The 27,212-nt window shown below is 31.9% G+C and overlaps 1 protein-coding gene across 4 annotated transcripts; it reads left to right on the top strand.

The window, feature by feature from the left end:
• The first annotated feature begins 40 nt into the window (after positions 1–40).
• Positions 41–26,860, top strand: LOC127725463 (outer dense fiber protein 3-like). Of its 4 annotated transcripts, none has more exons than XM_052232434.1 (5): positions 41–490; positions 21,168–21,272; positions 22,009–22,029; positions 24,604–24,714; positions 25,831–26,860. In XM_052232434.1, exons 1-5 carry the CDS (start codon positions 427–429, stop codon positions 26,307–26,309), a joined length of 780 nt encoding a protein of 259 aa, XP_052088394.1. In that variant the 5' UTR covers positions 41–426; the 3' UTR covers positions 26,310–26,860. The 4 variants fall into 4 exon arrangements, with proteins under 4 accessions (XP_052088394.1, XP_052088396.1, XP_052088395.1 ...); XM_052232435.1 differs by lacking the exon at positions 41–490 and adding an exon at positions 9,153–9,324; XM_052232436.1 differs by lacking the exon at positions 22,009–22,029 and having other exon boundaries at positions 42–490.
• The last annotated feature ends 352 nt before the right edge of the window (positions 26,861–27,212 follow it).

Raw genomic sequence — 27,212 nt, 5'->3', positions numbered from 1 at the left:
TACCGATACAAACATTTGCCAACTTTTACAGTTTATTCAGTATTTAAATACATCGACAGTGATATCTGTAATGTATTTTACACTCAGATTTCTGTGGCATGACAATGAGTCGTCCACGCTAGAGTGAGAGTGCCTTATTCACGGAATCTTTACATCAACTTCAATACATGATGTTCTCAAATTCGCGTCCTTAGAAACAGGGCTTGTGCAATCTGTCAGGAATTATTATTACTTATTCAAACCTTATTTACTGTTTGTAATTAAAAGCAAAATATGTTATAAATATTTAATATTTTTTTTCCATGTGACATTTCGAGAAAATAAGTGAAACTGTCTACTGGGATTTTAGATTATACGTTAATTATATAGGTAAATACATTTTTCGGTGAAAAACGCTAAACGATATTATCCTGAGCAGTATCCAAGATGGCACCAGGGGCAGAAGAAAATGGACACCGGAAAAAGGTTATGATCCAGGCTGAATACACAGGTTAGTATTTTTTTAGTACTTGTGAGAACAATTAACTTGTTGTCAATTTGAAAAAAAATCATTAAATTAGAATATCCGAACTGCTTGTAAAAATCTTATACGGACGACAATAAGAAAATAGAGAACCAAACAGCATGTGTGCGTCTTATGCCTTTCTGTAGCTACACCATTTAATGTTTGAACATAAGTACTGATCACTGTGTATCTGATTTGCGAGAAAAAGTGAGGCTCAGTTACATTTTATTTTAAAAACTGCATACAGCAAAAAGTGGGATAACGAAATAGAATAGAAAACATCCTGCAGAGTTCCTGTGATCCAAACTATGCCTTAGAACTTTTTATTTACACATGTAAGGTTCGATCGTTAAAATATACCGAATGTTTTACTAAATTGAAAATGACAAGAAATATATTTAAACACCCATATTGAACATTTGTCTTCTCGTGACAACGAGTGTTGATAGAAAAATAAATTGTTTTAAATATTTAACTATTGAGAGTAGAAGTGTTTTATGTTGAATGGAAATATGTATACAACAAACCGATTGAAGAGTGTCAATCTACTATAACAAAATGTCTAAATAAACACACAATTAAAACAAAAATAATTATTGATATAATTTGGTTATTCCTATATTACTGTTCTATGGCGTCTTACGTTTCAAACGTTAGTATTCCGTGTTTGAGTTCATAAAAAATGAGATAAATCCTTTCTTTGTATCACTACATACAAAATAAAAGTATAAAATGATGATTATATAATCATGTAAAGAACTACACACTTTAGATATAGTAGGCAAACAGTTGAACTAAGAAACCCAATACATCCTTAACCAATTTGACAAGAAAGCTGATATATACTGAGTTGCGTATAAGATCTTCGGTATAGTGACCTGCCATTAGATATTAAACAACCAACAATCAACCAAGGGGATCTATTTTGAATCGGTAGCATATTAGTATTAGAAGAGAGCTGAAGAAAGAATTATAGAAAAAAGCCTATATCTCAGGTCTTTACAATGGTCATATATTATTTATGTTTTTACAGTGGAATTGTTAACTTTATGTTACAGTCGTTTCCATAGCGTTCTTCTTTACATGGGGTTAATTGCATGTATTACTTTTCCCAGTCAGGTTGAATGCGACTAACAGTTATTCTCACTTGTAAATTAATGATTTAATCAATTATTTAATGACTTCTTTTGAAATTTCTTAGACAGAATTATTCATGTTAGTCTTTGCGACAAGCCTTAGCTTTTACGCAGATATTTCAAATCCCTTCTGTTAGGATATTTCTGTATGTCTAAATTACATTTTTTTGTACTGAAAATTATTCAATTTACTCTAAGTCATTGAATTAAAGCAGGAATTTTTCTTATAAAACGATAACGTTGGAACATTTACATATTGCAGAATTAGTCTTTTATATTCATTGATTAATGATTGATAATCTAGAGTGACAAGTATGCTTATTAGGGATGTCTTTTTAATGAATTTAACCGATTAAAAATAAACTTCTTTCCTTTTTCAAAACAGATTGATTTTTTGCCCGGTATAAGAACATTATATTTCCGGTCTTTGCGTCTGTCCGTCCGTATCAAGTTAATAAAAGTGTGGGTTTAACTTATTTTATTATGAAGTTGTGATCACATCAATTTGAACTTGGTACATAAGTTCATTATGATAATAACTGTATAAAACATTTGTCAAATGACGGGCATCTCAAGGGTGACTGGAGAATAGAAATATTGTCGCAGTTGGTTATCTTCTGACCGGCAGCAAAACCCTTGCCAAGTGGGGAGTACGTTTGATTGTGTGGGATGTATAAATACGCAGTCACGTCCGGTCGGAATGGGAACATTAAATCCAATGTCTCGTGTAGAGAGAGAGAGAGAGAGAGAGAATGTTACGCTCTCTACACGTTAAGAACCCCCACAAAATCTCTAGTCTGTGGAAAGGCTAAATTTTGTCCCTGTCGTATATACCCTTATTTGCCAGAGGCAGTCCAAATTTCCCACCCTTCATTCCATGACAGGACCTTTTGCATTTGCAATTGATTTGTTCTTGTCCTGGTCATGCATTAAATATCTGCCACTGAACATAAAGCAAACAACAATTAATCAACAAGGTATTAGCTAATTCTCTCTATAATGATACAGATCAAAAGGATTATATGCATTGTAAACCTTTGTTAATCGATGAAATAAGTGGAACATCATTTAGCATGCATTGAAACTAAAACATTATATAACCGTATCGTGTAACAGAACATCGTTTAGTTTATAGCAAGTGGGCTTTATATGATTTGCTATGGAGAGCGAATCGTAGTTTGTTTCTGCTATGATAACAGCAACTCTGCATTTATTCTGTCACAAAAGGGGTGTCTTATTGCACTTAGTGTGCTTTCATTTTTCCCCAAAAGGGGTGCCTTATATTGCACTTAGTGTACGTTCATTTCTGTCACAAAAGGGGTGCCTTATAGCTCTAAGTTTGCTGTCTTTTCTATCGCAAAAGGGGTGCTATTCTGACCGAACGTGGTGGCTACGTATGTATACATTCCGCACAATCAATTTTGCTTTTTTCTCTCTCGCAAAAGTGGTCCTTTAATACATTAAGTTTGCGTTCTTTTCTGAAGCAAAAAGGATGCCTTATTGTACCAATTTTCTGAACCAGTTTCGGAAGATCCGACATAGATATAATATAATATTTAACTGAAAGAATGCAATATCATTCTTGGTATTATTTCTCGTTGTATAAATAAGTCAGCTTCAATGTTATGTATGGTTATTATGTAACACAATATAATGCATGTAAGATTTACGTCAAGGGTGTATTTGTATAAGATATATTTTGGATTTAAAAGCATACAATACATCAATACCTACATGGCGAATGAATACAAAGATAAATTCATAGTAATCGTTTCCTGTCTATATAATCCAATATTTTACATTTTTGCACGTTTTCTTTCATAAATTATTATATATATAAGACCAGCGGATAGGTTTTGTGTCCGAAAGTTTTTCTTGCAAATCAATACCAACAAATTAACAAAACAATGAATTGATATGGTTACAGAAATGAATTCTCTAGTATCGTATGATGAGCTTCTTATAGAGCATGAAATCTCCAGTATCGTATGATGAGCTCCTTATAGAGCATGAATTCTCCAGTATCGTATGAGCTCCTTATATTGCATAAATTCTCCAGTATCGTATGATGAGCTCCTTATAGAGCATGAATTCTCCAGTATCGTATGATGAGCTCCTTATAGAGCATAGATTCTCCAGTATCGAATGATGAGCTCCTTATAGAGCATGAATTCTTCAGTATCGTATGATGAGCTCCTTAAAGAGCATGAATTTCCAGTATCGTATGATGAGCTCCTTATAGAGTATGAATTCTCCAGTATCGTATGATGAGCTCCTTATAGAGCATGAATTCTCCAGTATCGTATGATGAGCTTCTTATAGAGCATGAATTATCCAGTATCGTATGATGAGCTCCCTATAGAGCATGAATTCTCCAGTATCGTATGATGAGCTCCTTATAGAGCCCCCTTTACTTTTGATCTAGAATCTAAAGTCATCCACGAATAAGTAATCTTATACACTTTCGGTATCATAGTATTGGTATTGATCTCAAAGGCATATTTTGTCAAAATACATGTATCGACCTTAAATCACATGATTTGTTCCTGGGTCCACTATTTTTCTGAGTGCAGGATATGATTTTTCTTTGATTATTTTTATACTCTTTTCACCTTTTTGTGAGATTTACACCAATTTAAAATTGCTATTTCTCCTTTTGACATTAGACATACGTTGGAATTTAAAAAAAAGTTTTTCCTGTACTGATTTTGCCTTATATGTTTCTTAACTTTTGTTATTCCAGTGATCGAGATTAGAATTAAAAGGAGGGGGTTAAAATCTATCAAAGCTAGTCTAACCCCGCTACATATTTATGTACCTGTCCAATGTCAGGAATCTCGTCCATAGTTGTCTTATGTCATATCGAAACGTTTTTGTTATTTGGGGATTTTGATGTTGATGACACATCTATGATACGTTCTGCTTGCTTTATTCCCAACTTATTTTTAGGCTCACAACGATTTAGAGCTTGACATATTGTATAGATATTTACCCTGTATAGATAATTACCCTGTATAGATACTTACCCTGTTGTTGACAACTGAATGTTGCCTTCTGTATGTATTTTATTTATTTGTGTCCTGTTGTTGACGACTGAATGTTGCCCTCTGGATGTATTTTATTTATTAGTGTAGTTGGGTTGCTGTCTAAATGACACATATCCCAGATTTCTCTATTGGGTCTATAATTCTTAACTGGCTCGCTAGTCACGTGTTTTAAATAACTTCGCGGATTTGGAGAACGTCGTTCTCTTTTTTTGAACTATTAGATTTTGATGTGTTTAATTGCAATTGTCGAAAGTTTTGGAGGATGTCGTAATTAAAATAAAATAATTTAAGATACATATCAATAACACTATAACCTTTGTGCTCAAGTTGACATGCATTTTACGCAATGTTCTAATTTACTGACACGAAATTGTACAAATGAATGGAATATTCAAAGAAAAGTAAAAACAGGAAACAATGAAAATTAATTTTAATAAATAAATAACTAATTTACATACATGTACAGATTACAATACGGAATCGTACGTAGTGCATGGGGTCTTACTAATAAAAATAAGTACATATAATATTTGCAATCATTTTTAAATAATAAGGTCTGTTACTTATATGTCCAATTTCAGCTGTAATTACACCATGCTTAAGCAATAGTAGACTAGTGTATAGACCGGTATTTTCATCTTAGAGCCATTGACAAGCCTTGTGCACGGTATATAATATAAGTGAATATTTGAGTCTAAAATTTTGAACACCCACATAATTATTTATTCTGAAGATCTAGAAATCAAAGGCTACGGTGAAAGGTTTAAGATTAGGATTAGATTCGAAACTATTTTCGTTAATCAATATAATGACCTATAATTGAATGTGTATTGAAGCACAAATAAATACAATTAAATGTTTTTATTGCTGGAATGTGTGTTATCATATCGATATACTTTAATTCTTCCACTCCTTTATTAAAGTATGAAAGAATAGGTTACCTTGCAAGGTCTTTGAAACTTGACGAAACTTTTGATAATACTGCGTTAAATAAAGTAGAGAATGGAAACGGGGACTGTGTCAAAGAGACAACAACCCGACCAAAGAACAGAAAACAGTCCAAGGTCACCTTCAACTCAGCGAGAAAATCCCACAACCGGAGGTGGGCTTCATAAAAATATGTGCTTCAGCTGTACACAAATAAGTCTATCATATATACATGTACATGTACCTCAAGTGCTATTTTGACACCCGAAAATATACAGGTCAAAACTGAAAAAACGGTACAAATTACAACCTTATCATCCAGATCTGTTGTCGGTGACCGCAGCTCCCATTGTATTTGCTTAACGTCCACTAACAAGTATTGTATATACATGGATAGTCAAGATAATTTTACAGTCGTAGCGGGAAATGACAATATTTGCCTTACAACAGGTTAACTATAAATTGTTCCGAGTGTTCTTTATATAACTGATTTACTCCTTAAAAATGGATTTTAGAATTGAATTATAATTAAGGAATGACTGTAATATTTTTTCTGTCTATTCGAAATAACTTGAAAAATTGGTGCACACTTTTAAATAACCCGCTGTCATGACGGGTTATTCAGTGTGCACCACATTTTTGATGTTATCGCTTCATAGACAGAAAAAATATTACAGTCATTCCTTAATTGTTATTTGACATCCTATACTGTAAAACGGACTCCACCCCGGGACAAATAGACATCTACTCCGCCCTGTCATGGCTGTGCATGTACATCCCGAACAGTTATTTGACATCCTATACAGTAAAAGGACTTCACACCAGGACAAACAGACATCTACTCCGCCCTTTACTCTGCGTATGTTAATAATAATATTTTTTTTTTATTTCCAATAGAGGACCCATTATGGGCATAGTCAGTACATTGATTTTTATATCACACAATTGCAATATACAATACACAAGAAAAGAAAAAAAACAATTGAAAAACATGAAATATAAGTTGAGATAATAATACATATAGTCAGTTAATGTATAAACGGACTTCACGCAGAGTAAAACGAACATCTACTCCGCCCTGTCATGGCTGCGTATGTACATCCCGAACAGTCATTTGACATCTGATAATGTAACAGTAAAACGGACCAAGCGAAGAGTAATACGAATATCTACTCTGACTTTTATACATGGCTGCTTATCTACATTCCTAGCAATCATTTGACATCATATACAGTTAAACGAAATTAACGCCGGAACAAACGGACATCTACTCCATCTTGACATGGCTGCGTATTTACATCCCATAGCAGTCATAATAATTATGTCAATCCATACGGACCTCCCACAGAGCAAAACGGAAATCCAAAACATTTAATGTGTAATTTATCTTGAATTTTTTTCTTTAGTTTTTCTATCAATTGGCCAAAAACATCTTTATAAACTTTAAAGGAGAATTCAAACCCTTTCTTTCTCACGAATTCCAAAGTAATAGGACAGATGCTTACTAAATACTAAACATCTAATGATATATAATTACAGCAATAAAATACCGTATTAAACACAGGAAAAAATCAGTTGTGATCTTACGTATCATTAATAAACCATGACACTTGTTTGAACTTCTATAAAATTACAGACCGGGACAAATATTCACAAAGCAAATGTTAAATGTTTGAATCATATCTAATAAATCGTCATTAATTTACTGTCAGATTTAATGAACATGGAAGAGGGACATTAAGTTAAATCTGAAAAAAAACAACATTTTAAATAAAAACACTCGAAAAAAAATGAAAGTAAAAGACATCATCTGAGTAACGGAATAACTGTATTAACACAGGTCTATATTGCAATTGGATTTGTTCATTTTAGTTTTCTTACGTGTTGTTGAATCTCCGATGAATGACAGTTTGTCGTGACTTAATTTGTTCTAAAGTACTTAAAAGTAAGAATGTGTTTAAAAATTTTTAAAATCCCTTTTCTTCACTTTTAATTCAATACGTGTTTCTGTACTGGCAGGATGGGTGTCATCTTCCATTTTATTAATTATCACTCGCTTTGTTTCCAAAGTCCATCATCATTTTGTCTTCTTTTTTAATGTTGTTCTTATAAATCTTCATGTACCAAGTTTACCCGTAACCACTGTAAATATATAGTGAAACTAGAGTTTATCTATAGTAAGTATACTGTAGCATACCAAACTTTTGAATTGTTTGTACGACTATTTCTTTCCCATACCATACCGTGTATTCACCTACAAACATTTAAATGTTTTCAGGACAAAAAGAGTTTTTGCTCTATTTAATGCCAATAAAAGAGTGTTCTTGTAAGATCTCATCACATATCAACCACAAAAGAGACTGTGGATTTTACATAATTAATAATTAAAGAATGCTTTTAAGTTATTGATGTTGGTTTTATGTAGTTGTACATCTACACGTTAAGGTACAAGTATACAATAGATACCGATTCATCACAAGCAACACCATGTATTATAATGTACAATATTACAAAAATCTACAATCGGGCAAAAATATTCTCACTTTGAAATAATAAACGACCCAACCTCCCCCTATAGAGAAACAGATTCTACCACCAAATATCGTGCAATACAATATTTCTCTATTCTCGATAGTTAAATTTTAAATATTTAATATTTGAAAATTAAACTGTCGAGATTGGAGAAATAAATATCATATCACACTCAATGCAGTGGTAGAATCTATATTTATCTCGTCTGATATATAAATGCTAAGACGCTCTGTTATAAAAATTTAGCTTAAAGGGTGAATTCAACCGACAGTATAAAAGCGGATACCTTTCTATAGGCTGATATGCCCTTAGAATGGCCTCTTTTTATTACCAAAAATATATGGACATTCAAATCCTAGTTATTCTTCATTTGGTTAGCGTCATCATATGGCACAAAAATAGAACCATAGACCCCTGTTTAACCTGAGACGATGAACCATCGAAACACTTGTATACGTTACAAATAAATCAAAATCTTGTAAATAATTCTGATAACATACAATATATATATTTATTTAAATGTTTGTACGTCAAACTTACATATATATTATAACATAATTATTATCATATATCAATAATTCAATGGATTAGAGGTAGAGATAAAGTCATCACGGTTGTGGTCTTTTTAAAGGGTGTACAAAACACAAAGAGCAGTACCCAGTCTAGGTTATCATCTCGTTTCTGTTCGGGAGTTCTCTTTGTTTATCTTTCAGTTTAACTCTTTCATGGCATTCAACAACTTATCGGGTAACTAACTAAATTATGGACTATACCCAAAATTTAATATTCTAATATGACAAAAGTGGGTGCAGGAAAGGGCGCATTACATTTTCAAACAGTTCCGAACAATTGCATTGTATTGTAAATATTTCACGTTATTTTCCGATTAAAGATACACGAGGACACAATTGATACCTAAATAAAATTTGCTGATCTAAATTCTTTAAAAAGTACTTTATTCCCTAAGAGAACCCCTATTATCATTTCATTCAGAATGGTCAGAATAATTGTAACATTGTGTAACACTTCTTTTAGCAGCTGAGGGGCAGAATGAGTTAAATGTGAAAATGTCATGATAAATATAGTTAAAATTTATAAAAAGGAATAAAGCATCACTTCATCATGCCGCGACAACGGTTCTTTAAAATGGAACCACTGGTTCAAAAGCCGACGAAATGTAAGTACATTGGTGTAACTTAAGTCTTTGGTATTCTATGTTGTGTTTTGTAGACTTGTTTGAATTTTGGTAGTTTTTTTTGTGTTTTTTTTTTGCCATGAAATTGGCAGTTTGTCTTCAACTTATGAGTTTGATTATCCCTTTTATATCTCCCGGCTCTCTTTGAGGCTTTTAGTGTCTTTTTGGAATTTTGGGTCCTCAATGCTCTTCAACTTCGTACTTTATTTGGCCTTATTATCATTTTTGATACGAGCGTCACTGATGAGTCTTTTGGAGGCGAAACGCGCATCTGGTATACAAAATCTGGTCTGGTATCTATGATGAGTTTTTTTATTAAATGTAAAATTAAATAAGTAAGGAAATATAAAGTCTATACTGTTTGCATGATTCGATGTAAAGGAACGCTAAACAAATACTTCTATAGATCAGATTTCACGATGCTTAATCTCTCGAACGTATGAGACATTCATATCTCATATGAATTTAAATTTTCAAGACGAAACGAATTTTTAAAAGTATCCAGAATATTAAAGTAGTGCTATCTTGAACTTCATACAATTATCAATTTAAACACAAGTGACGTCATGCGTGCCTCCTTCCTTTGTATATGTATGTTTTAGTAACCTAAATGTGTTGTTCAGATAAATAGTGATGCTATTGGTTTTCTTTGTAACGATGACAAAGATGTTTATTTAAAGTTAAATTAAGCGGTATTGAAAGTGTTGACATTACAACATTAAATAACAATTGAAGTTCATGTTTTTTGGATTCATAACATTCATTATAAATTAAACATATAAAACCATCTAAGGCATTTTCCAATGAGGGATTTCATATAATATTATGACCTCTTGTTTGATAGAAAAATATGCAATGGGTGAGGTTTTTGCGCACGTGAAACCAACTAAATGGTGTACCTGTACCAAGGCAAACTATCTCGACCATGTGTTATTTGTCCTTTTTGTAAGTCTATTTTCCTTTGTCGGATATTGTTGGTTATGCGGTCTGTTGAATTGCCCAATACTTTTAGTAATTCCTGTTATTCGTTTTATGTATAATCAGAATGTTAAGATTATAGGTTGTCTCCGCTCAAACATCTGGCATAATAGATGCGCTCCCATCTGTTGCATAGTAGATCCGCTCCACTCTGTAGCATAGAAGCTATACCACACTGTTGGGCATACGTGATTTGTTTAGCATACATTAGGCCGTAGGTTTCTGTTTTGAGTTATATTTTGCATTTTGTCATGCCGAGACCATTATAGCTTACAATACGGTGTTGAATTTGCTCATAGTTGAATCTTTTACTGTGACCAATATATGTTTACATCTTCGTCCTGTAGTCTCTAGTGGATAGTTGTCTCATTGGCAACCTTATTTTTTATACTAGATCGTCAATACAAGTATCACCGCTTTACTCTATGGCGTAGTATCTCTTCTCAATCTCAGGCATACATTAGTTTGTAAAAATGAAGGAATATCACTGTGTGGCATAGTAGACCCCCTTTTTTGTTATAGTTTTGTTTTGTCCGGATAGCTCCCCTCTACTATTTGGATGACATTGAATATTCAAGACAAAGAGTTTGTTCCATCAACTCATTATATACTTTCAATTGCTAAGACATGTAGGATATAGGTTGTGTTTATTGAAAGTGTTTTGTATGACGTTTTACATGTATATATCATATGTTTTTCTAATACTTTACTGTTTCTGTATACAGTAACCATTTCACACAAAATTTCACCTACAAAACACTTTCAATAAACACAACCCTATTAAACCTATATCTACATTAAACCATTATATAGATTATATAAAAGGGTAAACAGAAATTAACATTTGAGTTCACATTCAAAGTAATATATAAAGATAAATATATTCAATTCCTTTCCTAAGGTATTGTATTAACTATTAAAGACACTAAATAAATACAATTTTATAAATGTGATAGATTGACTGAGCAAGTGAAATGGTATTTTAAAGTCCATTTAAAGCTTCGTTAAATAATGTAAGGACCATTTGTACATGGATTAAAATAAATAACCATCTTAAAAGTAAAGAGTTTTGGGTTGGACATTCCTTAATTGTCGTCCCGATAGACCGTAATTACATTAATGGGTGATTTTAATGCTATTTTGTTTTACCTCAGATCAACGAAAATGGCTGAGTTAAGTGGGAAGTTGCCCCATGTCCGTGGTAAACCGTTTGTTGGGAACTCTAACGTTGGATAATGGGATAAATTTTCGCGGTTTAGGAACATTAAAATTTAATACAATTTAAAACATACGTCTTTTATTACCAATTATACCTGTGTGTAAGCGTCATTAAGTATTTTAGTTCGAATCTAATGTAAGTTATGAGGGGCGAAAGAACCAATAAAATGTAATTCAGAATGCAGATGCGTATATTTACGACTACCACGAGCTGTCGGACACCTGAGAAAACATATAGTGCTAATGATATTTTACTGTTAGTTTTAATATACTATATGTATTATATATGTATTCCAATGTTTTATGTTATACGCAATGTTTTATATGTATATTGGAATGTATAATGTTATACAAGTGGTGAGACTTTAATAAAATATTGAACTTGAATTTAGTGCAAGTTTACTTTGTAAAAGTATTATATCAGAGTTAACTTCTTGGATAGTAGATAACAGACAAGCAGGCCCGAGAACACAGTTATTTCGTAGTGCATTTCTTTTAGACAATAAATTCAAATTAAAAAAATCGCACCTGCTCTATCTTAAAAAGATTTTTACAGAGTAGTGTACTACTATTGATACAAATAATATCAAAATTATAGAAACTTCTACCAGCTCTAACTCAAAATATTGACAATTCTGTGTTAAGGGGGGCTAAAATTCAGTTTGACAGCTTCAGACATTCTAATTTTTGACCTTTTTTAACTGGACCAAATCACTACTTAACATAAAGATTCAGCACACAAATTTTTTTAACATGTAATTTCATCCCCTTAATTAATATTTCATGCATAAAATATCAAGAAATAAATTGGGAAAGTGTATCAAAAAAAAATGCAAGTTATACACTGTTCACACTGGGGACTATATTTGTATAACTGTGTCCTTGGACCAGCACGTTTCTTAGTCTTTATGTATCCAGCAGTTTAAGCTAGCTGACAATCGTCACGACCTATATTCAATGTCTCGTTGGCTTTATTCTTTGGGGTCAAAGTTCAATACAATCCTGCAAATGGATATGATGGTATCCTAGAGAATAATAGAAACCTGCCACCAAAAAGTACAATGCGTATAGATCAATCATTGACATATATACCACATACTGCATGTTTGGAAAACGGTTAGGTATTACAACAGACTTAATTATAAAGTCGCAATTTCATGTAGGATTTACTGCTTTGTCATGTTTATAACTCTCTGATTCTTAAATATTAATAATTTATTTATTTATTTAATTTACGAACTTCCTGTTGATCTATGTTACTGATTTTATCTTTGCATAAAATGATTTTATTTTGGTGAAATTAATAGGATACATATACTGTACTGTCTAATTAGATAAGTGTATGAATAGCTTTTAGTTTCAAATTAGATTTTGATATCTTATAAGAAAAATGATATTCCGCGTATCGGTAACTTATTCAGATGAAAATACTAATAATTAATGACATTAAATATAGTTTTTTCTCAGTTACGTTCATTGTACTTTATTAACAGACAACGACAAAGTTATAATCATGGTCAAATTTGAGTGGCACTGAAAGAAAAGGACGTGTATTCATATAAATTGTTTAGATAAGTAATGTTACAATGTATATCCTAAACACAGTTCATTATGATACACCTCTTTGTTTGATAGTAAACCTTTGATATACATCGTGAGAACTTCCTTATTAATTCATAGATTTTCGTGTGTCGGTTTCAACCTGTTTTAAGTGAGATATATTATGACGCATGATATGTCATTGTTAAAAATGTATAAATAAGTCTGTAAACAAGACTGTTTTGGTGCTACAGAACAAACTGTATACTATATATCTTAAAGTACAGGCTTATTTGCTTTAGAACTAAAGTGAGAAATTGTATAACAAGTGGTGCCCGAAACTATATGGTAAAATAATGGTACTGACATAACATATTTTGATTCTAATTGGGAAAACGCCAGATTCGTGTTGCATCGGACGATACCTTTCACAAATTTATTAGTGCACAAAATGTCATGGTTAAGACAATTATATAAGAACAAACAACAGAACTGTTACACCACTGTCCTATGTTATTTTTTGGGGGGTGGGGATGAGCGCTTGCAAACATGTTTGACCCTGCCACATCATGCATCTATCTGTCCTAAGTCCCAAGTCAGGAGTCTAAAATTCTTTGGTTGCGTTGGTCGCTGATTATCATTTTTGTTTTTCAATAATGGTTTGTACATAAATCCTTCGGTTTTCTCGTTTGAATTGTTTTATATTTTGTCATGTCAACAAATGGAAGTTTTTAACGACCTTGACTGGCTATACAGCCCTTGCACGGTCGGTATTTTGTCATGTCGGGGTCTTTTACAGCTTTATAATTTAATTTTGGATGTAACGCGTCTTCTGATTGGCTGACGTTGTTTTGTCATGTGACCGTGTCGTCATCAACGTTTTTTCATGGTTTACTCCGGTTTAAAATGGAATTTAGATTTAAATTATAAGAAATGACTGTAATAAATTTTCTGTCTATTCGAAATAACATAAAAAATGTGGTGCACACTTTAAAATAACCCGCTACGCGGGTTATTCAGTGGGCACTACATTTTTGATGTTATTTCTTCATAGACAGAAAAAATATTACAGTCATTCCTTAAATAGACGGTTTTGGTTTTGATAATTGTTGAATACCGCATGGTGACCTAGTGTTGCTTTCAGCTACTTCATTGTCATTTGATCTCTGATGGTTAGTTGTCTCATCGGCAATCATTTCACATCTTTTTTTACACAGAATAAAGACAGGACATCATATTAGATCTATGATGTTAATGCTGTGCATGTTGGTCTGGGATTTCGATCATGTATCAAGAACACCATGTTATTGTAACAATGTTTTAGTTTGCCTATTATACGCCCATTAAAAGCTCTTCATAAGCATTTAGAATATATGTCAATGAGTCGGAAACCCAGCAAAACATTGCAACAATGATACGCAAACAATAATTTAACATAAGGATGAAGTCAAAACAGATCTCAAACTACAAAAAATGATTTACAGAAGCTGTTGTTTCGTGTTATTTAATTTTTTATAAATCTGAAAGAACAAAGTTATTTTATTCTGATTTATTTCATGTAAAACAATTGGAAATCAATAATCTCCACAAGTGCTATAGAATCGTTGTCGCGGCATGCCTTTGTAATTTCATAATTGTACAAGGCTTGCTTCCGTTCGGAAAGTCCATAAACTATCTGCGTTGTATTGTTCGGAGTTTTAGAATTTCCGACTGTTAAAGAAAAGCTTTTAATTTGACTCATTTACGATATAAAATTAAAACTACAAGTCTTAAGTCTTTAAAAATCCTAATGACAGAAATTGATTTTCAAATAATGGGAATAGCTAGTATAAGCTCCAAGTTTAAATTGCACATCAAATTTAGACTTAAAATGTATTTTAAGTTTCATTCTGTTGTTGGGTAACTATACACTAGAAAGATTTTATTATGTAGATTTTTGTAAGCGAATCTTTTATAAAATTTTACTTGAATATACAATACTTAACCATAGTAGATTCAATGAGGACAAAATATACAATCTTTTCATTATTTCGTTTTTGTTCCTATCATTACCAAGATTCGTTTACTTTATGCATTGTATGATTTATTTATTATACTTGTTATTGGCTTTGAACTAGTATTCAGAAACTGACAGTTCTCTTATTTCGGTGCTGTGTGTCTATTGCTTTTTATGTTAACTGTTTTTATGTTTCGTGCCGACCTTTTGAGTTAAGCAATTTGCAACTGAGTTTTACAGTTTGTTCTTATGTCGTGTTATAAATCCACTTTCCCAGTTTAGGGGAAGGTTGAGCGCTCACAAACATGTTCAACTCCGCCACATTCTCTATGTGCTTGTCCCAAATCAGAAGCCTGTAGTTATAATAAGTGGCTGTCGTTGTTTCATGGCTGTCATAGTTTGTTTTTCGTAAATTTATTTGTAATAAATTAGGCCTTTAGTTTTCTCAATTAAATTGTTTCACATTTTTCATATCGTGGCCTTTTATATCTGACTATACGGTATGGGTTTTTCTCATTGTTGAATGCCACACAGTGGTCTATAACTGCTGCAACCGTTTCATTTTATCTCTCGTTGATAGTTGTCTGATCGGCAAGCATCTCCTCATTTTTACATAACTGTATTTATGTTGCGAAGTTTTACCATTAATTATGATACTAATTGGTTATTTTTGTCGTTGTGTTTTATCTCATTGATTGATTCCCCGCTTTATACTTTTATTCAGACCTATTTATAAGGTATAGTTTTGGATCATTTTAATTTCCTATGTGTTTGTATTTGTATCTGTGCGGTCTATTTAACATTACACTATTTGCATGACAGTAGACTACAATGTAGTGAAAACTGTTTCTAAATCTTGTATTATATCATAAACATATTTATAGTTCGTTTCAGACGTTTAAGGTTTATAGTAATTCCACATATTTCTTTTTTTATTTTATGTTGTATTATGTGAGCCTGTATATAGAACATAATTAAGAATAATGACGAATAGAATATTTAATGAATTTTAACTCTCAAATCCTATAAAGAAGTAATAGAATATGAAATCTTTAAGTTTAAAGTGTACAACCTAACTATCTTCTAACCTTGATTTGAAAATATTTTTCCAAGGATTAGACAATATATTGAAATCCTCTATACATAAAACTTGTTGATAGCAACTTTTGACATTGAAAATTTAAAACTTTTATGAAGCATTTGTACATTAAGACTTCTGTATTAAAAAGTTAATGGGAGACATAATCGGATAAAATTTTGTAACAAAACAAAACTTTTCAGCTAAACATGAAATTTCTCCGCGACTATTATACCCGACAGTATTCCTGAAGTTTAACATGACCGATATACATATGCCTTAAGTGAGTTCAGTGGTGTGCGGTATGGGTTTTGCTCATTATTGAAGGCCGTACGGTGACCTCTAGTTGCTAACTTCTACGTCACTTGGCCTCTATTTGAGAATTGTCTCGTTGGCATTTATACCGCATCTTCTTACTTTTATAAGCAAGGTTGCTACCATTCAATACAGTTCTTTCAAAAAATGTGTTTCCAGCGAAAGGAAAAGGAAAGGTATTGGTAACATTCTAACCTTTTTAATCTATAATAAAGAATGTTTTTGTTATTTTAAAGTTACTTTATTATACATATATATTATATATATTTTCTCTTCCTTTCACCTATAATATAAGCGTGTTTGATGTAGTTAATTGAATTTCTCAACTGCTTTCAAAAATGTCTATTGTTAAATATTGTGCGTTGACTTCTAGATGTCTTTTTGTTCATTGTGTTGTTGGGTTGCTGTCTCATTGACTTATACCCATCATATCCTTTTATTCATTTACAGTTACACATGTATTTCAATTATTCTACTCCTTCTTTTTCACATCTTCTTCTTCTTCTTCTTCTTACTGTTTGCATGCGTGGGGAATGTAAATGAAAAATATATCAAAAAAACAGTGTGCTGTTTAGAACATTTTGCTGGTTTCGAGTGTTACAAAACATATGTATTTGAAAGAAAACCCCCCAAAAAAGCTAAAATTTGCAATTAAACAAAAATGTCATATCGGTCATGTAAGTACACGTGTCCACGTGTACAAATCGATTATTTTCAGTAAATACGTGTTAAATGAAGTGATTAAGCTTTTAAATTATTCTGTATCATTAAGAAAAATCATTATATAGTCACCCTTTATACAATATTGTCACCTGAGCTAACTGAAAACATCTAATAAAAATGTTGCAATTGTAATTGTGCTATTAATATTCAATGAATTCCGATTTTTGCTGATAATTGTGATATAAAAAACACTTTTGATTATGATCAAGACTAGGACTATTAAAATACACGGTCTTGATAGAATGAAGATTGTGACTAAGCACGTCATTAAACTCAGTTTCTATGCAAGTTTCACCTTTTAATGCTCAGACATTATTATCACATTTTGTTCTTATGATTTTCCTAGAAAATTCTGTTTTTTGTTTGTTTTTTTTTTTGTTTAGTGCATTATTAAAGTCTCCTAGCAATTGACCGCTAGTATAACTTATCTTTAAGAAAAGAGAAGTTCACTTTTCGAACATCAAATATTGCTTTGAATGTAAAAGAACTAAAAAAATGGGAGATTTTTAAAAATAGACGGAGTGTTTAAAATTGAGATTCGTCTATGCGTGTCGGCTTAAAAGTGCACCAATCATATTAAAAATTGAAGGGGAGCAGTATGGTAACGATCTTTGGATATTAAGTAAACTACACAAACTGAACATCCGGGATATTACTGAAATACTATTGTATCAAAAGTAGGTCGAACTACCAACTTAATGTTAGTAGAGAGATTCAAATTAATGTTGTTCTTGTAAGCAGACATGATTACATAACGTATATACATTGTTCTGAATAATAATGAGATGTTGCGTATACGTCAATGAGACAACAGCACAAATACAAAAATTGCCCAGAAGAAATCTAGAGGGCAAGTACTGTCCTCAACAATAGACACAGTTGTCCATACAATATGTCAAGCTTTAGGTCGCCCAACAGTTGTCAATAGATATTAACAGAAACAATCGAATATTTGTCATTAACAACCGAGTCTTCAAATGACGGAATACATTCAGATACGACAACTGCTTAAAAATTGTGCTTACTTTTAGATACAAAACACAAGTTGATCACACCGTTGTGTAGGTGGCTATTGATCAATGTACTTTACTGGCCTGGTAACCCATCGTTCGTCACGCCATCTCGTCAGACAATAAAGATTGCTAGACCGTTGTAACCAAGCTAGATTCAAGATAGTCTTTGACTTAATTTGATATTTTTGTGATAGAACCGCTTATCTAGATTATAAACAGTATAACTGCGTTTGAAGTTAGTATTTAAACACGTTTGAAAATTTGTCTGAAGAGAATCTGATAATCAGAAATGAAAAAGAACTAACTTGAAATGAAAAAGGACAGAACACGAACTATTGATTTGACGTAGGACCGTTTAAATGTGAACGCGGATGATCTGATTATTAATATTCTTTTGTAAACCCAGCTCTATGTTGATGTACATAATTATGTAGCAGAAAAAAAATATGTGTCTTATATTTGAGAATTGAAACAGGTACGCCCTATTTCCCATGTGTTTGTATCGCCCGTAGGGTCAAAATTAGAAAGTGTTGAAACCTGCTGTAATTTGAATATTATAGAGTATAGAAGTATACTGCATTATTAGTATACAGTTTTTATATAAACATAATAGCAAATGTTATTCAGAGGTACATATTGCGGTTGAAGACAGCATAATGTAATTTAGGAAAATATAAAAATAAGGAAATGTGGTATGATTGCCAATGAGAAAACTATCCACCAAAGTGCAAACGAAGTAGATGTAAGCAATTATAGGCAACCGTACGGCCTTTAACAATGAGAAAAACCCATACCGTATAGTCGGCTATAAAAGGCACCGACATTAAAATGTGAAACAATTCAATTGAGAAAAACTAACGGCCTAATTTTAATATAACAAAATAATGTACGGAAAAAAAATATGACAGACATGATTCAACGACAACCACGGAACTACAGGCTCCTAACTCTGACATGCATATTAAGAATGTGGCGGGGTTAAACATGTTTGAAGGCGCCAACCCTCCTCTAGCCTTTGACAGTGGTGTAACAGTACAACATAAGAACAGACTATAAAAATCCGTTGAAAAGGGCTTAAGTCATCAGATCGATACAAATCAAAATATCTTACAAAAACACAGACCGGACGTGGCAGTGTAGTTATATATCCCTCACAACAAAAAGACACAAAGTAAAGATCTGAGTACTCGCAGTTACTGACAACTAGTTTAAAGCCAATAACAACTAATTAAAAAATCATGTATTTAAGAATTAAATATCAATCATACATGTAATGATTTTATTTATATTTTTGCTTCGAAGGACATCTTTTAATTTGTATCAGAAAGACAATATATAAAATTAATTTCAATATAGATAATATAGATAAAAACGTATATATAAATATGTTTAGATAAATATTCCAAATTTGTCAAAATTTGCCTTAATTGCCTTGGTTTGGTACTTTAAAAGTCCTAATTCTTATCATATACACATGCACTCTCAGTGTTACAAACAATTGTATTTGTAATATGGGAAAGCCTTTTTTGGTTGTTGTGGTTATTCATATAGTAATTATATATATATCTGCTGTTTTTGACTAAGCAAATAACATTTGTCTTTTAAATGACAATTGAAATTTGAGAGGATGTGGAAAAAGCACTCTGTTGGATTAACCTTCTGAAACATTGTGCAAATAATGTTCTTCCCTTGAGTTAATGTCAATATAAAGATAAAGGAGCTTCATTCCACTAGTGTAATGAGAATCACTTTATTTCTTTTGAATATAGTTATTTTAACCAAGGTTGTCACAGAAGTGTGTACATTATGTCTCAGCTAGACTATATATATGTCCAATGTCAAGGGGGAAAAGTTCAAGGTTCAAATAGGTCCACGACAGGCTTTTTCTGTCATTAAATTTCTTGTTAACAATTTTCTTGTTTCTATTCAAAAGATAGACAGGTGTTTAATTACGCACTCCTGGAGTTTTTAATAAATTAGACAAACACACACTCCAATAAACATGTATTTATAATACATATTAAGTACATAAACTTCACATGAAATTTAGCCTACAATGTTAGTCCTTCAAACTTTTTTGATATTCCCTCAGTTGATTCTGAACTCATGCTTATGTGCTATTGTAGCAAACATGCCTGCACTGTGATTACTCTATACCACTGGGCCATCTAATGAACCATCGAAGTGACCTCCGAGACTGCCGAAGTTCATATAATCCGATATAAACATAAGAGATATAAATAGATAGAGAACACGTGCAATTGAATTTTTCTAGGTCTGTTTGATTTCACATTATAGGTTAAAAACAATTTAACCATCGTTATTACCTGTATAAGAATAAGTTTTTGTGAATCGAATCAGTCAACCAAATGGTTTACACTTGTTTCACTTTCAATGTTGACATTCTTTTCCTTTTACTAGCTGAACACGCTTAGTTTATGCGTAACCCATCTCTAGCTAAGAGGTTAAGTTGAAGGTCACACGAATACGGATTCAATGCTGTCGAATTATTCACTTGCAAGTGAATATTCATCAGCAATGTTTCTTAGCTTATTTTGACAAAATTGAACCAAGCTGACTGCTAAAAGCGAATTATGATGTCACTATTTCACTTTCATTAATGAATGAACAAAAAAAAATCATATTTTATTTTTTGTTATATCTCGAAGCTAATGCTCTTTTAATAGACCTAACTACTAGATGGGTATTGAAGTTGATTGAAGGCTTGAAAAATAAAAAAAAAAGGAGATGTGATATGATTGCCAATGAGACAAATCTCCACCAAACACCAAATGACAATGAAGTTAACAACTATAGGTCCCGTACCGGAAGTCTTTATTTCGTTAAGACTACAGTACTTTGAGGATAGAAGGATAGACGTACCAACATACAAAGGGAGATAACTCAATGGGGTATTAGTGAAAATCAGCCCATTATAAATGCATATTTTATTTGTACTTTTCAGGTCCAGGACCAGCGAAATATTTACTACCAAATACAGTGGGTACAAAACAAGTTGATGTCACAAAAAAGGGAGCACCCTCTTTCACGTTTGGATCAAGATATTTTTGTAAGTATTAAGACAGCTTGTAGGATATCAATATATAAATGCAAAACACCTTTCAAAGTTGATATCTAAGTATATCACCGTATTTCAGTTCTGTTATTCATTTGCTTCTTTTTGTCTTATTGGTTGTATTTCAACACTTACAAAATAGTATCGTATGTGTCAATACACAGGATTGATAAACATGTTAAGCATTCTGAAATATATTTGTGTTTTTCTTGATTTTAAATTTTTAATGTGTTGTTTTGGTTGCTATCTCATTCAGGGGACACATATACCTCATTTCTTTTTATTCATATATGAAATGTTATCAATTAAAAGAAAAATCACCCCAGATAAGAAGAAACACAAAGACAAACACAAAAAGTAATATTAGGCTAACTAAATTTATTTGTTCAATATTTTAGCCTATGGTTTGTATACTTTTGTAAATGTAATTCACTTTTGGGATATTTTTATGCTACTATTAATTAGGAACTCAACTAATGTTAAGGATTTTAATTTTTCCTTCTTTTTAATTATATTAATTCCGTTTGATAAATCCTGAATATTTAATTTAGAAAAAAGGTAGAAACTGATGTTAATATATTGTACTTTCAGCTCAGCTTCACCTCTTTGCTATAAATTATTTTGAGGATCTATATTTTTCATTCTTTGGTATCTTGTATGGCTTTCGTCTTAATAATGACAAAACATAAAGCCTCTCTCTGACTTTGCTTCATTATAACCTTTATTTCAGCCAATGAATTCAAACGCATGGGTAAAGTAACCAGAGTGCCAGTAGTAGAATAAGCTAGCTATCATTACATTACTGAATGACTTTTATTTTCGTTTTTGTTTATTGTTTTGTTGATATATAATTACAGTTCTTTGAAAGTTTTTGAATTTCTAGATTTGGTTATATTCTATATATATTCATTTTGATTTCCCTTTGAAGTTCAATGTAAAATAAAACTTTGTTTCTTTGTTTACTTTATTTCCACTAAATTCAGTTTATTTTTACAGGTGAAAGCTCTGTATGCTCATATCTTTTAAACTTTTTATTTATAGCAAATTCATTTATTATGTATCATCTGATTCTCGCTCAGTCTTTTTAATTCTTTGAAGTGAAATTTGTCCTCCGAAGGTAGTTTACGGAGACTGATATAAGATATATATTTTTGAAATTATTTTTACGATATGTTTGTTTCTATTAATTTTATTACTGGTATAAATCATTGGTATATAAGCTTACAATTGAAATCTATGTCACAGAAATAATTTGAATTTGGGCCCTTTCATTGGTACCCTGGATTACTAAAAAAATGATTAAATTGTAAGCCTATAACAACTAAATTTATTTCACGCACTCGTAGTTTTGGGTCATCTTTAGGCATTACAATATCAGAACTTGATAGAACCTAGTGGCATACGTATATTAAAGAAAGCCGAAGAATCTGAATAAAGAATTTTTCAACATCTTTCCATATGCCATATGATTCTGTATTATAAATTGTTGTTGCAGATAATTTGAGTAACTAATGTAAATGTTTTCGTAAAATATTGCTTAGAAGAACATGAAATTCATTGGAGTCTGAAAGTCAATACAAAGCTTTTCATTGTATAACATTTTGGTTTATGTTACGCATGACATTGAGTATTCTTTTTTAATTAATACTCGAAATCTTCAAAATTACAGTTTTGAACCATCTTTATGCATTAATATTCATAGCAACAGACACAATGTTACTTATAGACTCGACCCAGTGTACACAAATGAATGGATACTGTACTTTTTAAAAAGGCTCTAGCATAAAATAAATTCATGGTTAGACTTTTAGTGAAAACCAGCAAATTTAATCCTTACCATTACTTAGAAGTGGCATGAATGGGAGATTAAGTTTAAGTATTCATGTTTTCGTCTAATTTAGAATACACACATCATACAAGCTAAGTTGTCCATGTTGATTTTGAATCAAAGAAAGGGTGGCATCATTGGTCATTGCCTAATAATTGTTAACCTACGTATTATCAAGAATCTTTATGCAAACCTTATCTGCCGTGTAGCTTTTTCAAGTAGTCCAAAGCATTATGATAAAACCCAGTTCTCTGTTTATCAGCTCACAATGTACAATGTGTTTTACCTGTAAATTCTTGTATTCTTATTACAGCTCGCAGCAAGAAAAATTTTATCGATAGGTTCTTATCATACGAATCCATTTTATAAATTAGGAGATCTTCCACTCCACGAATGTAGTTTAAATTCCGACTTTTCTCGTGGAATGTCACTGAACATTGACAAAAGTTGTAAATTTCTTAATTTATTTTGCCTTTTTAACTTTTTTGATTCGAGCGTCACAGATGAGTCTTTTACAGACAATACGACCGTCTGACGTACAAAATTTCAATGCTGGTATCTATGATGAGGTTATTTACAGAAATTTAAGATATTTATGTCAGTCTCTTATTAATATATTCTAATTTCGCGTACTTAGCCTATGACTTGGTCACCCTTTGATTTTAGAATTATTCTAGTTCAAATAAAAATAAGGCGATGTGGTTTGATTGTCAATGTGTAACTATCCATTAGAGACCAAGGGACGAGGATGTAAACAAAAATAGGGCACTGTACTGCCTTCAACAATGAACAAAACCCATAAAGTATAGTAAAGCCATAAAAGCCTCCGACAAGAAAATTTGGTTGTGGAATCAACCTATGGATGGGAACATATGTACTCTTTCTAAGATCAATACCGACTGAAATATAAGGAAAAACCGCTCAATGGTTAATAACAACTAACGAACAAACTCCAAAACCATTAATGATTAATTAATAACATTTTAACTGATGTCATGTGTTAGGACAATGCCACGCAATCTGTTAAAACCCTTAAAGTAGCGCCTTTATGGATGTGTTGATGAACTATTGCAAGTTAAAATATCTGCTTCTGCTGATAATTCCCTCCTTTTATTTCTAACGATCTCGTCCAGATTTCTTACTCGGTATCCTTGTTTGTCCAATTTGCAGGGCCCATACAAGCAATTTGTTCTAATCCTGCATGTATGTTTACATGCAATAGATGCTGCTGAACACTGTATAAAAGTAATCGAGTAATCATCAATTAAATGGATACTAATGCAATATATACCAAATAACTACAAACGTGCTTTGATATCAAAGTTACATCAGATCGCAAATATTCTGGTACTGGCAAGGTGTGTGTACGTCCATGTTTAGGTGCTGAATTACTATAGTATTTTCAGATATACATATGCATTGTATAATATAGTTTTCATATATATACATATCATATATAAATACATTTGCTGTAATTATATTTAATCTGTATTACAGTGGATAAAAGTTTTAGTCCAGGCCCAGCTTATAACGTTGATAGTACATTTACATCTAAAGGGAGGGGTGGAGGTCCAAGTTACAGTTTTGGTGGACGTATCAAAACACCAAGTGAGTATAGATAGTTGTTCTAAATAATTAACTTTGTGAAAGATAAGGGAACCATAATATAATAAGTATTTACATAAAGGGTCTTTGTGTTAAGTAAAACACAAATAAGTTTGACATCTATATAAGTTAGCACATGGTTCCTGACAATAGTCACGTGTCTATACAATACGACAAACTCGTCAAACTCTAAACAGTTGAAACAGTATTGATAGAATATAAGATCTACCACCAAGACCAAACTCTGCAATGAACAATACAACCATTGATGAAGTTCCAGACTCGGGAATGGTACGAGCGCAACCGAACGACATATTTCTTGTATTATCCATACTTACAATGTATACAACACAATTAAGAAAACCAATACCTGAGTCTGACATGTTTGAAACTTTCTTCATACCTTTGTAGTGTTAGCCGAAAAAGTGAAGAAGTCTGCGGAATAATAATATTTTATTATAAAACTTGCACTAGACTGCAGTATTGTTCATTATTGTAAGAGAAAAATCCACGTAAATACATGTTGTCCAACGTTAACGTGATTTATAACATGCATTTCTTAAATCTAAGCTTCCCTCAGACAAAGCTGACCTTAGATTGTTACGAATCCCTATTAGTCAAACAGTCCTCAAGTATTTATGCATCCTCGGCTTTCAACGTTGTAGGTTTTGAGCGTTTCTGATGATGGTTAATCCGGCAAAAAGATCCGGGTACACCAAATTTTTAAAAGTTATTTTCTTTTTTAATGACCATGTTACACATAGCATCAAACTTTTCTGGCATTATTGAATTAAAGATTGTATTTGGTCTTCACTGATTTTTATTTTCATTTTATAAATTGGGGAGTAGATTTGTTTTGTAGTAATATACATGTATCAGATAATGTACCGGTATTTTTTTTATAACATATGGGATAAGGAACAATTAAGTCCAGGCGGTACAAACAAAAAAAAACTATATGCATGTCTGTTACAAGATTTATCTTTTGTTTTTATTGAGTTTAATTAAAGAATATATAAATAAACATAAAAAAGTGTAACATATTACTTAGTTGAACATTTGCGCTGAATATAATAATTATGTAATAATTACTAATGTCAGTATAACTGGTAATTTCAGCACGGTGGGTAAGTCCTGGCCCAGGAGCATACAGTACAGACAGGAAACCATTGAGGGAAATTAATGCGCCTGCGTATTCATTAAGTCCAAGAACAACACAACGAAGAATCGATTACACTCCATCGCCTAATGCTTACAGCCTTCCATCAACGATAGGACCTAATGTACCGGGACAAAGGGGTGGATATGCCTCATCTATACAAGGAAAGAGCAGTTATATGAATTTTAATTCAGATTTAGCAAAATCACCCGGTCCAGCATCTTACTTTCCACACAACCAAAACGGAAATAAGAAAAATCCACCGTCGTTCTCTATATCGGGACGCGGAAAACCGGAAAAATACGATAACTCTGTACCGGGTCCAGGTGCCTATAGTCCGAATATGGTTAATATGACAAGTAGTCCTCGGTATCCTATTGGTGTTCGTCATTCACAGTTCCAAATGCCTGTAATGCCTTTAGCTAATGTTAGCGATTAACAAACGTTGCAATAGACATCATTTTACATCTTTTACTATCAGTATTTTGTTTAATGTGATATTTGTTCGACATATAAACTTTTAATAAAACCGTGATAAAAACTATAATACTTTATGTATTACGAAATTTACTTTTTCTGTCAATTTTGCTTCATTTTTTATGATCAAAGTGGTATGAAGCATTATTAGAGGAAGGGTTAGGATTATTCGATGTTTATATAATGGAACTGTATTCAGAAGAAAACTTTAACACTTATAATCGTGACAGATTCTGCTGGATTTCAAAATTCATTAATTTGCTGAAACTACACCCCTCTCATGTATCTATCATAACTTATTGATTGTCAATCAAACAGGTTGTACATTTGATTCAACATCTGTAGTACTCGTACATGAAAAGAGTGGTGTGGTTATTGGAAAAAGGGGAGATAATACCTGACCAATAAGAACTGTTTTATCTGTGATATTTTATCTCACTATATCAGTTGAAAGTCTTTCTTGTCTTTTTGCTGTTTTATCATTATTTACACACAATAAATCTTTATTTTTGATTGTTAAATTATTTCTTATGCATGTTCTACACACAGTGTAAGGTAAATACATTAAACGGTTCCAATTTTACTTCGCATTTCGACAAATAAAGTCTCTTCAGAAATCCAAAATCAATGTTGACGAGGCAAAGGGACCGATACTTTACGAAAAAAAAATAACAATAGTAAAAAATCCCATGCAATCCCTTCTGAAATCAAAATGACCTTACTAACAAATCAAAATCGCAGAGATGAAAGTAATTAACATCAATATTAAACATCATGACAAATTACATCAACCAACAAATTTAAACTCGCCCAAGGAGGAGGTGTGAAAAAAATAATAAAATTATTCAAGTCGTTCAAAAATGAT

This window comes from Mytilus californianus, unplaced genomic scaffold (genome assembly GCF_021869535.1).
Source record: "Mytilus californianus isolate M0D057914Y unplaced genomic scaffold, xbMytCali1.0.p SCAF_15, whole genome shotgun sequence".
Taxonomy (NCBI): Eukaryota; Metazoa; Mollusca; class Bivalvia; order Mytilida; family Mytilidae; genus Mytilus; species Mytilus californianus.
The sequence above is the reverse complement of the archived record's forward strand: the minus strand, read 5'-3'. Positions and strand labels throughout refer to the sequence as shown.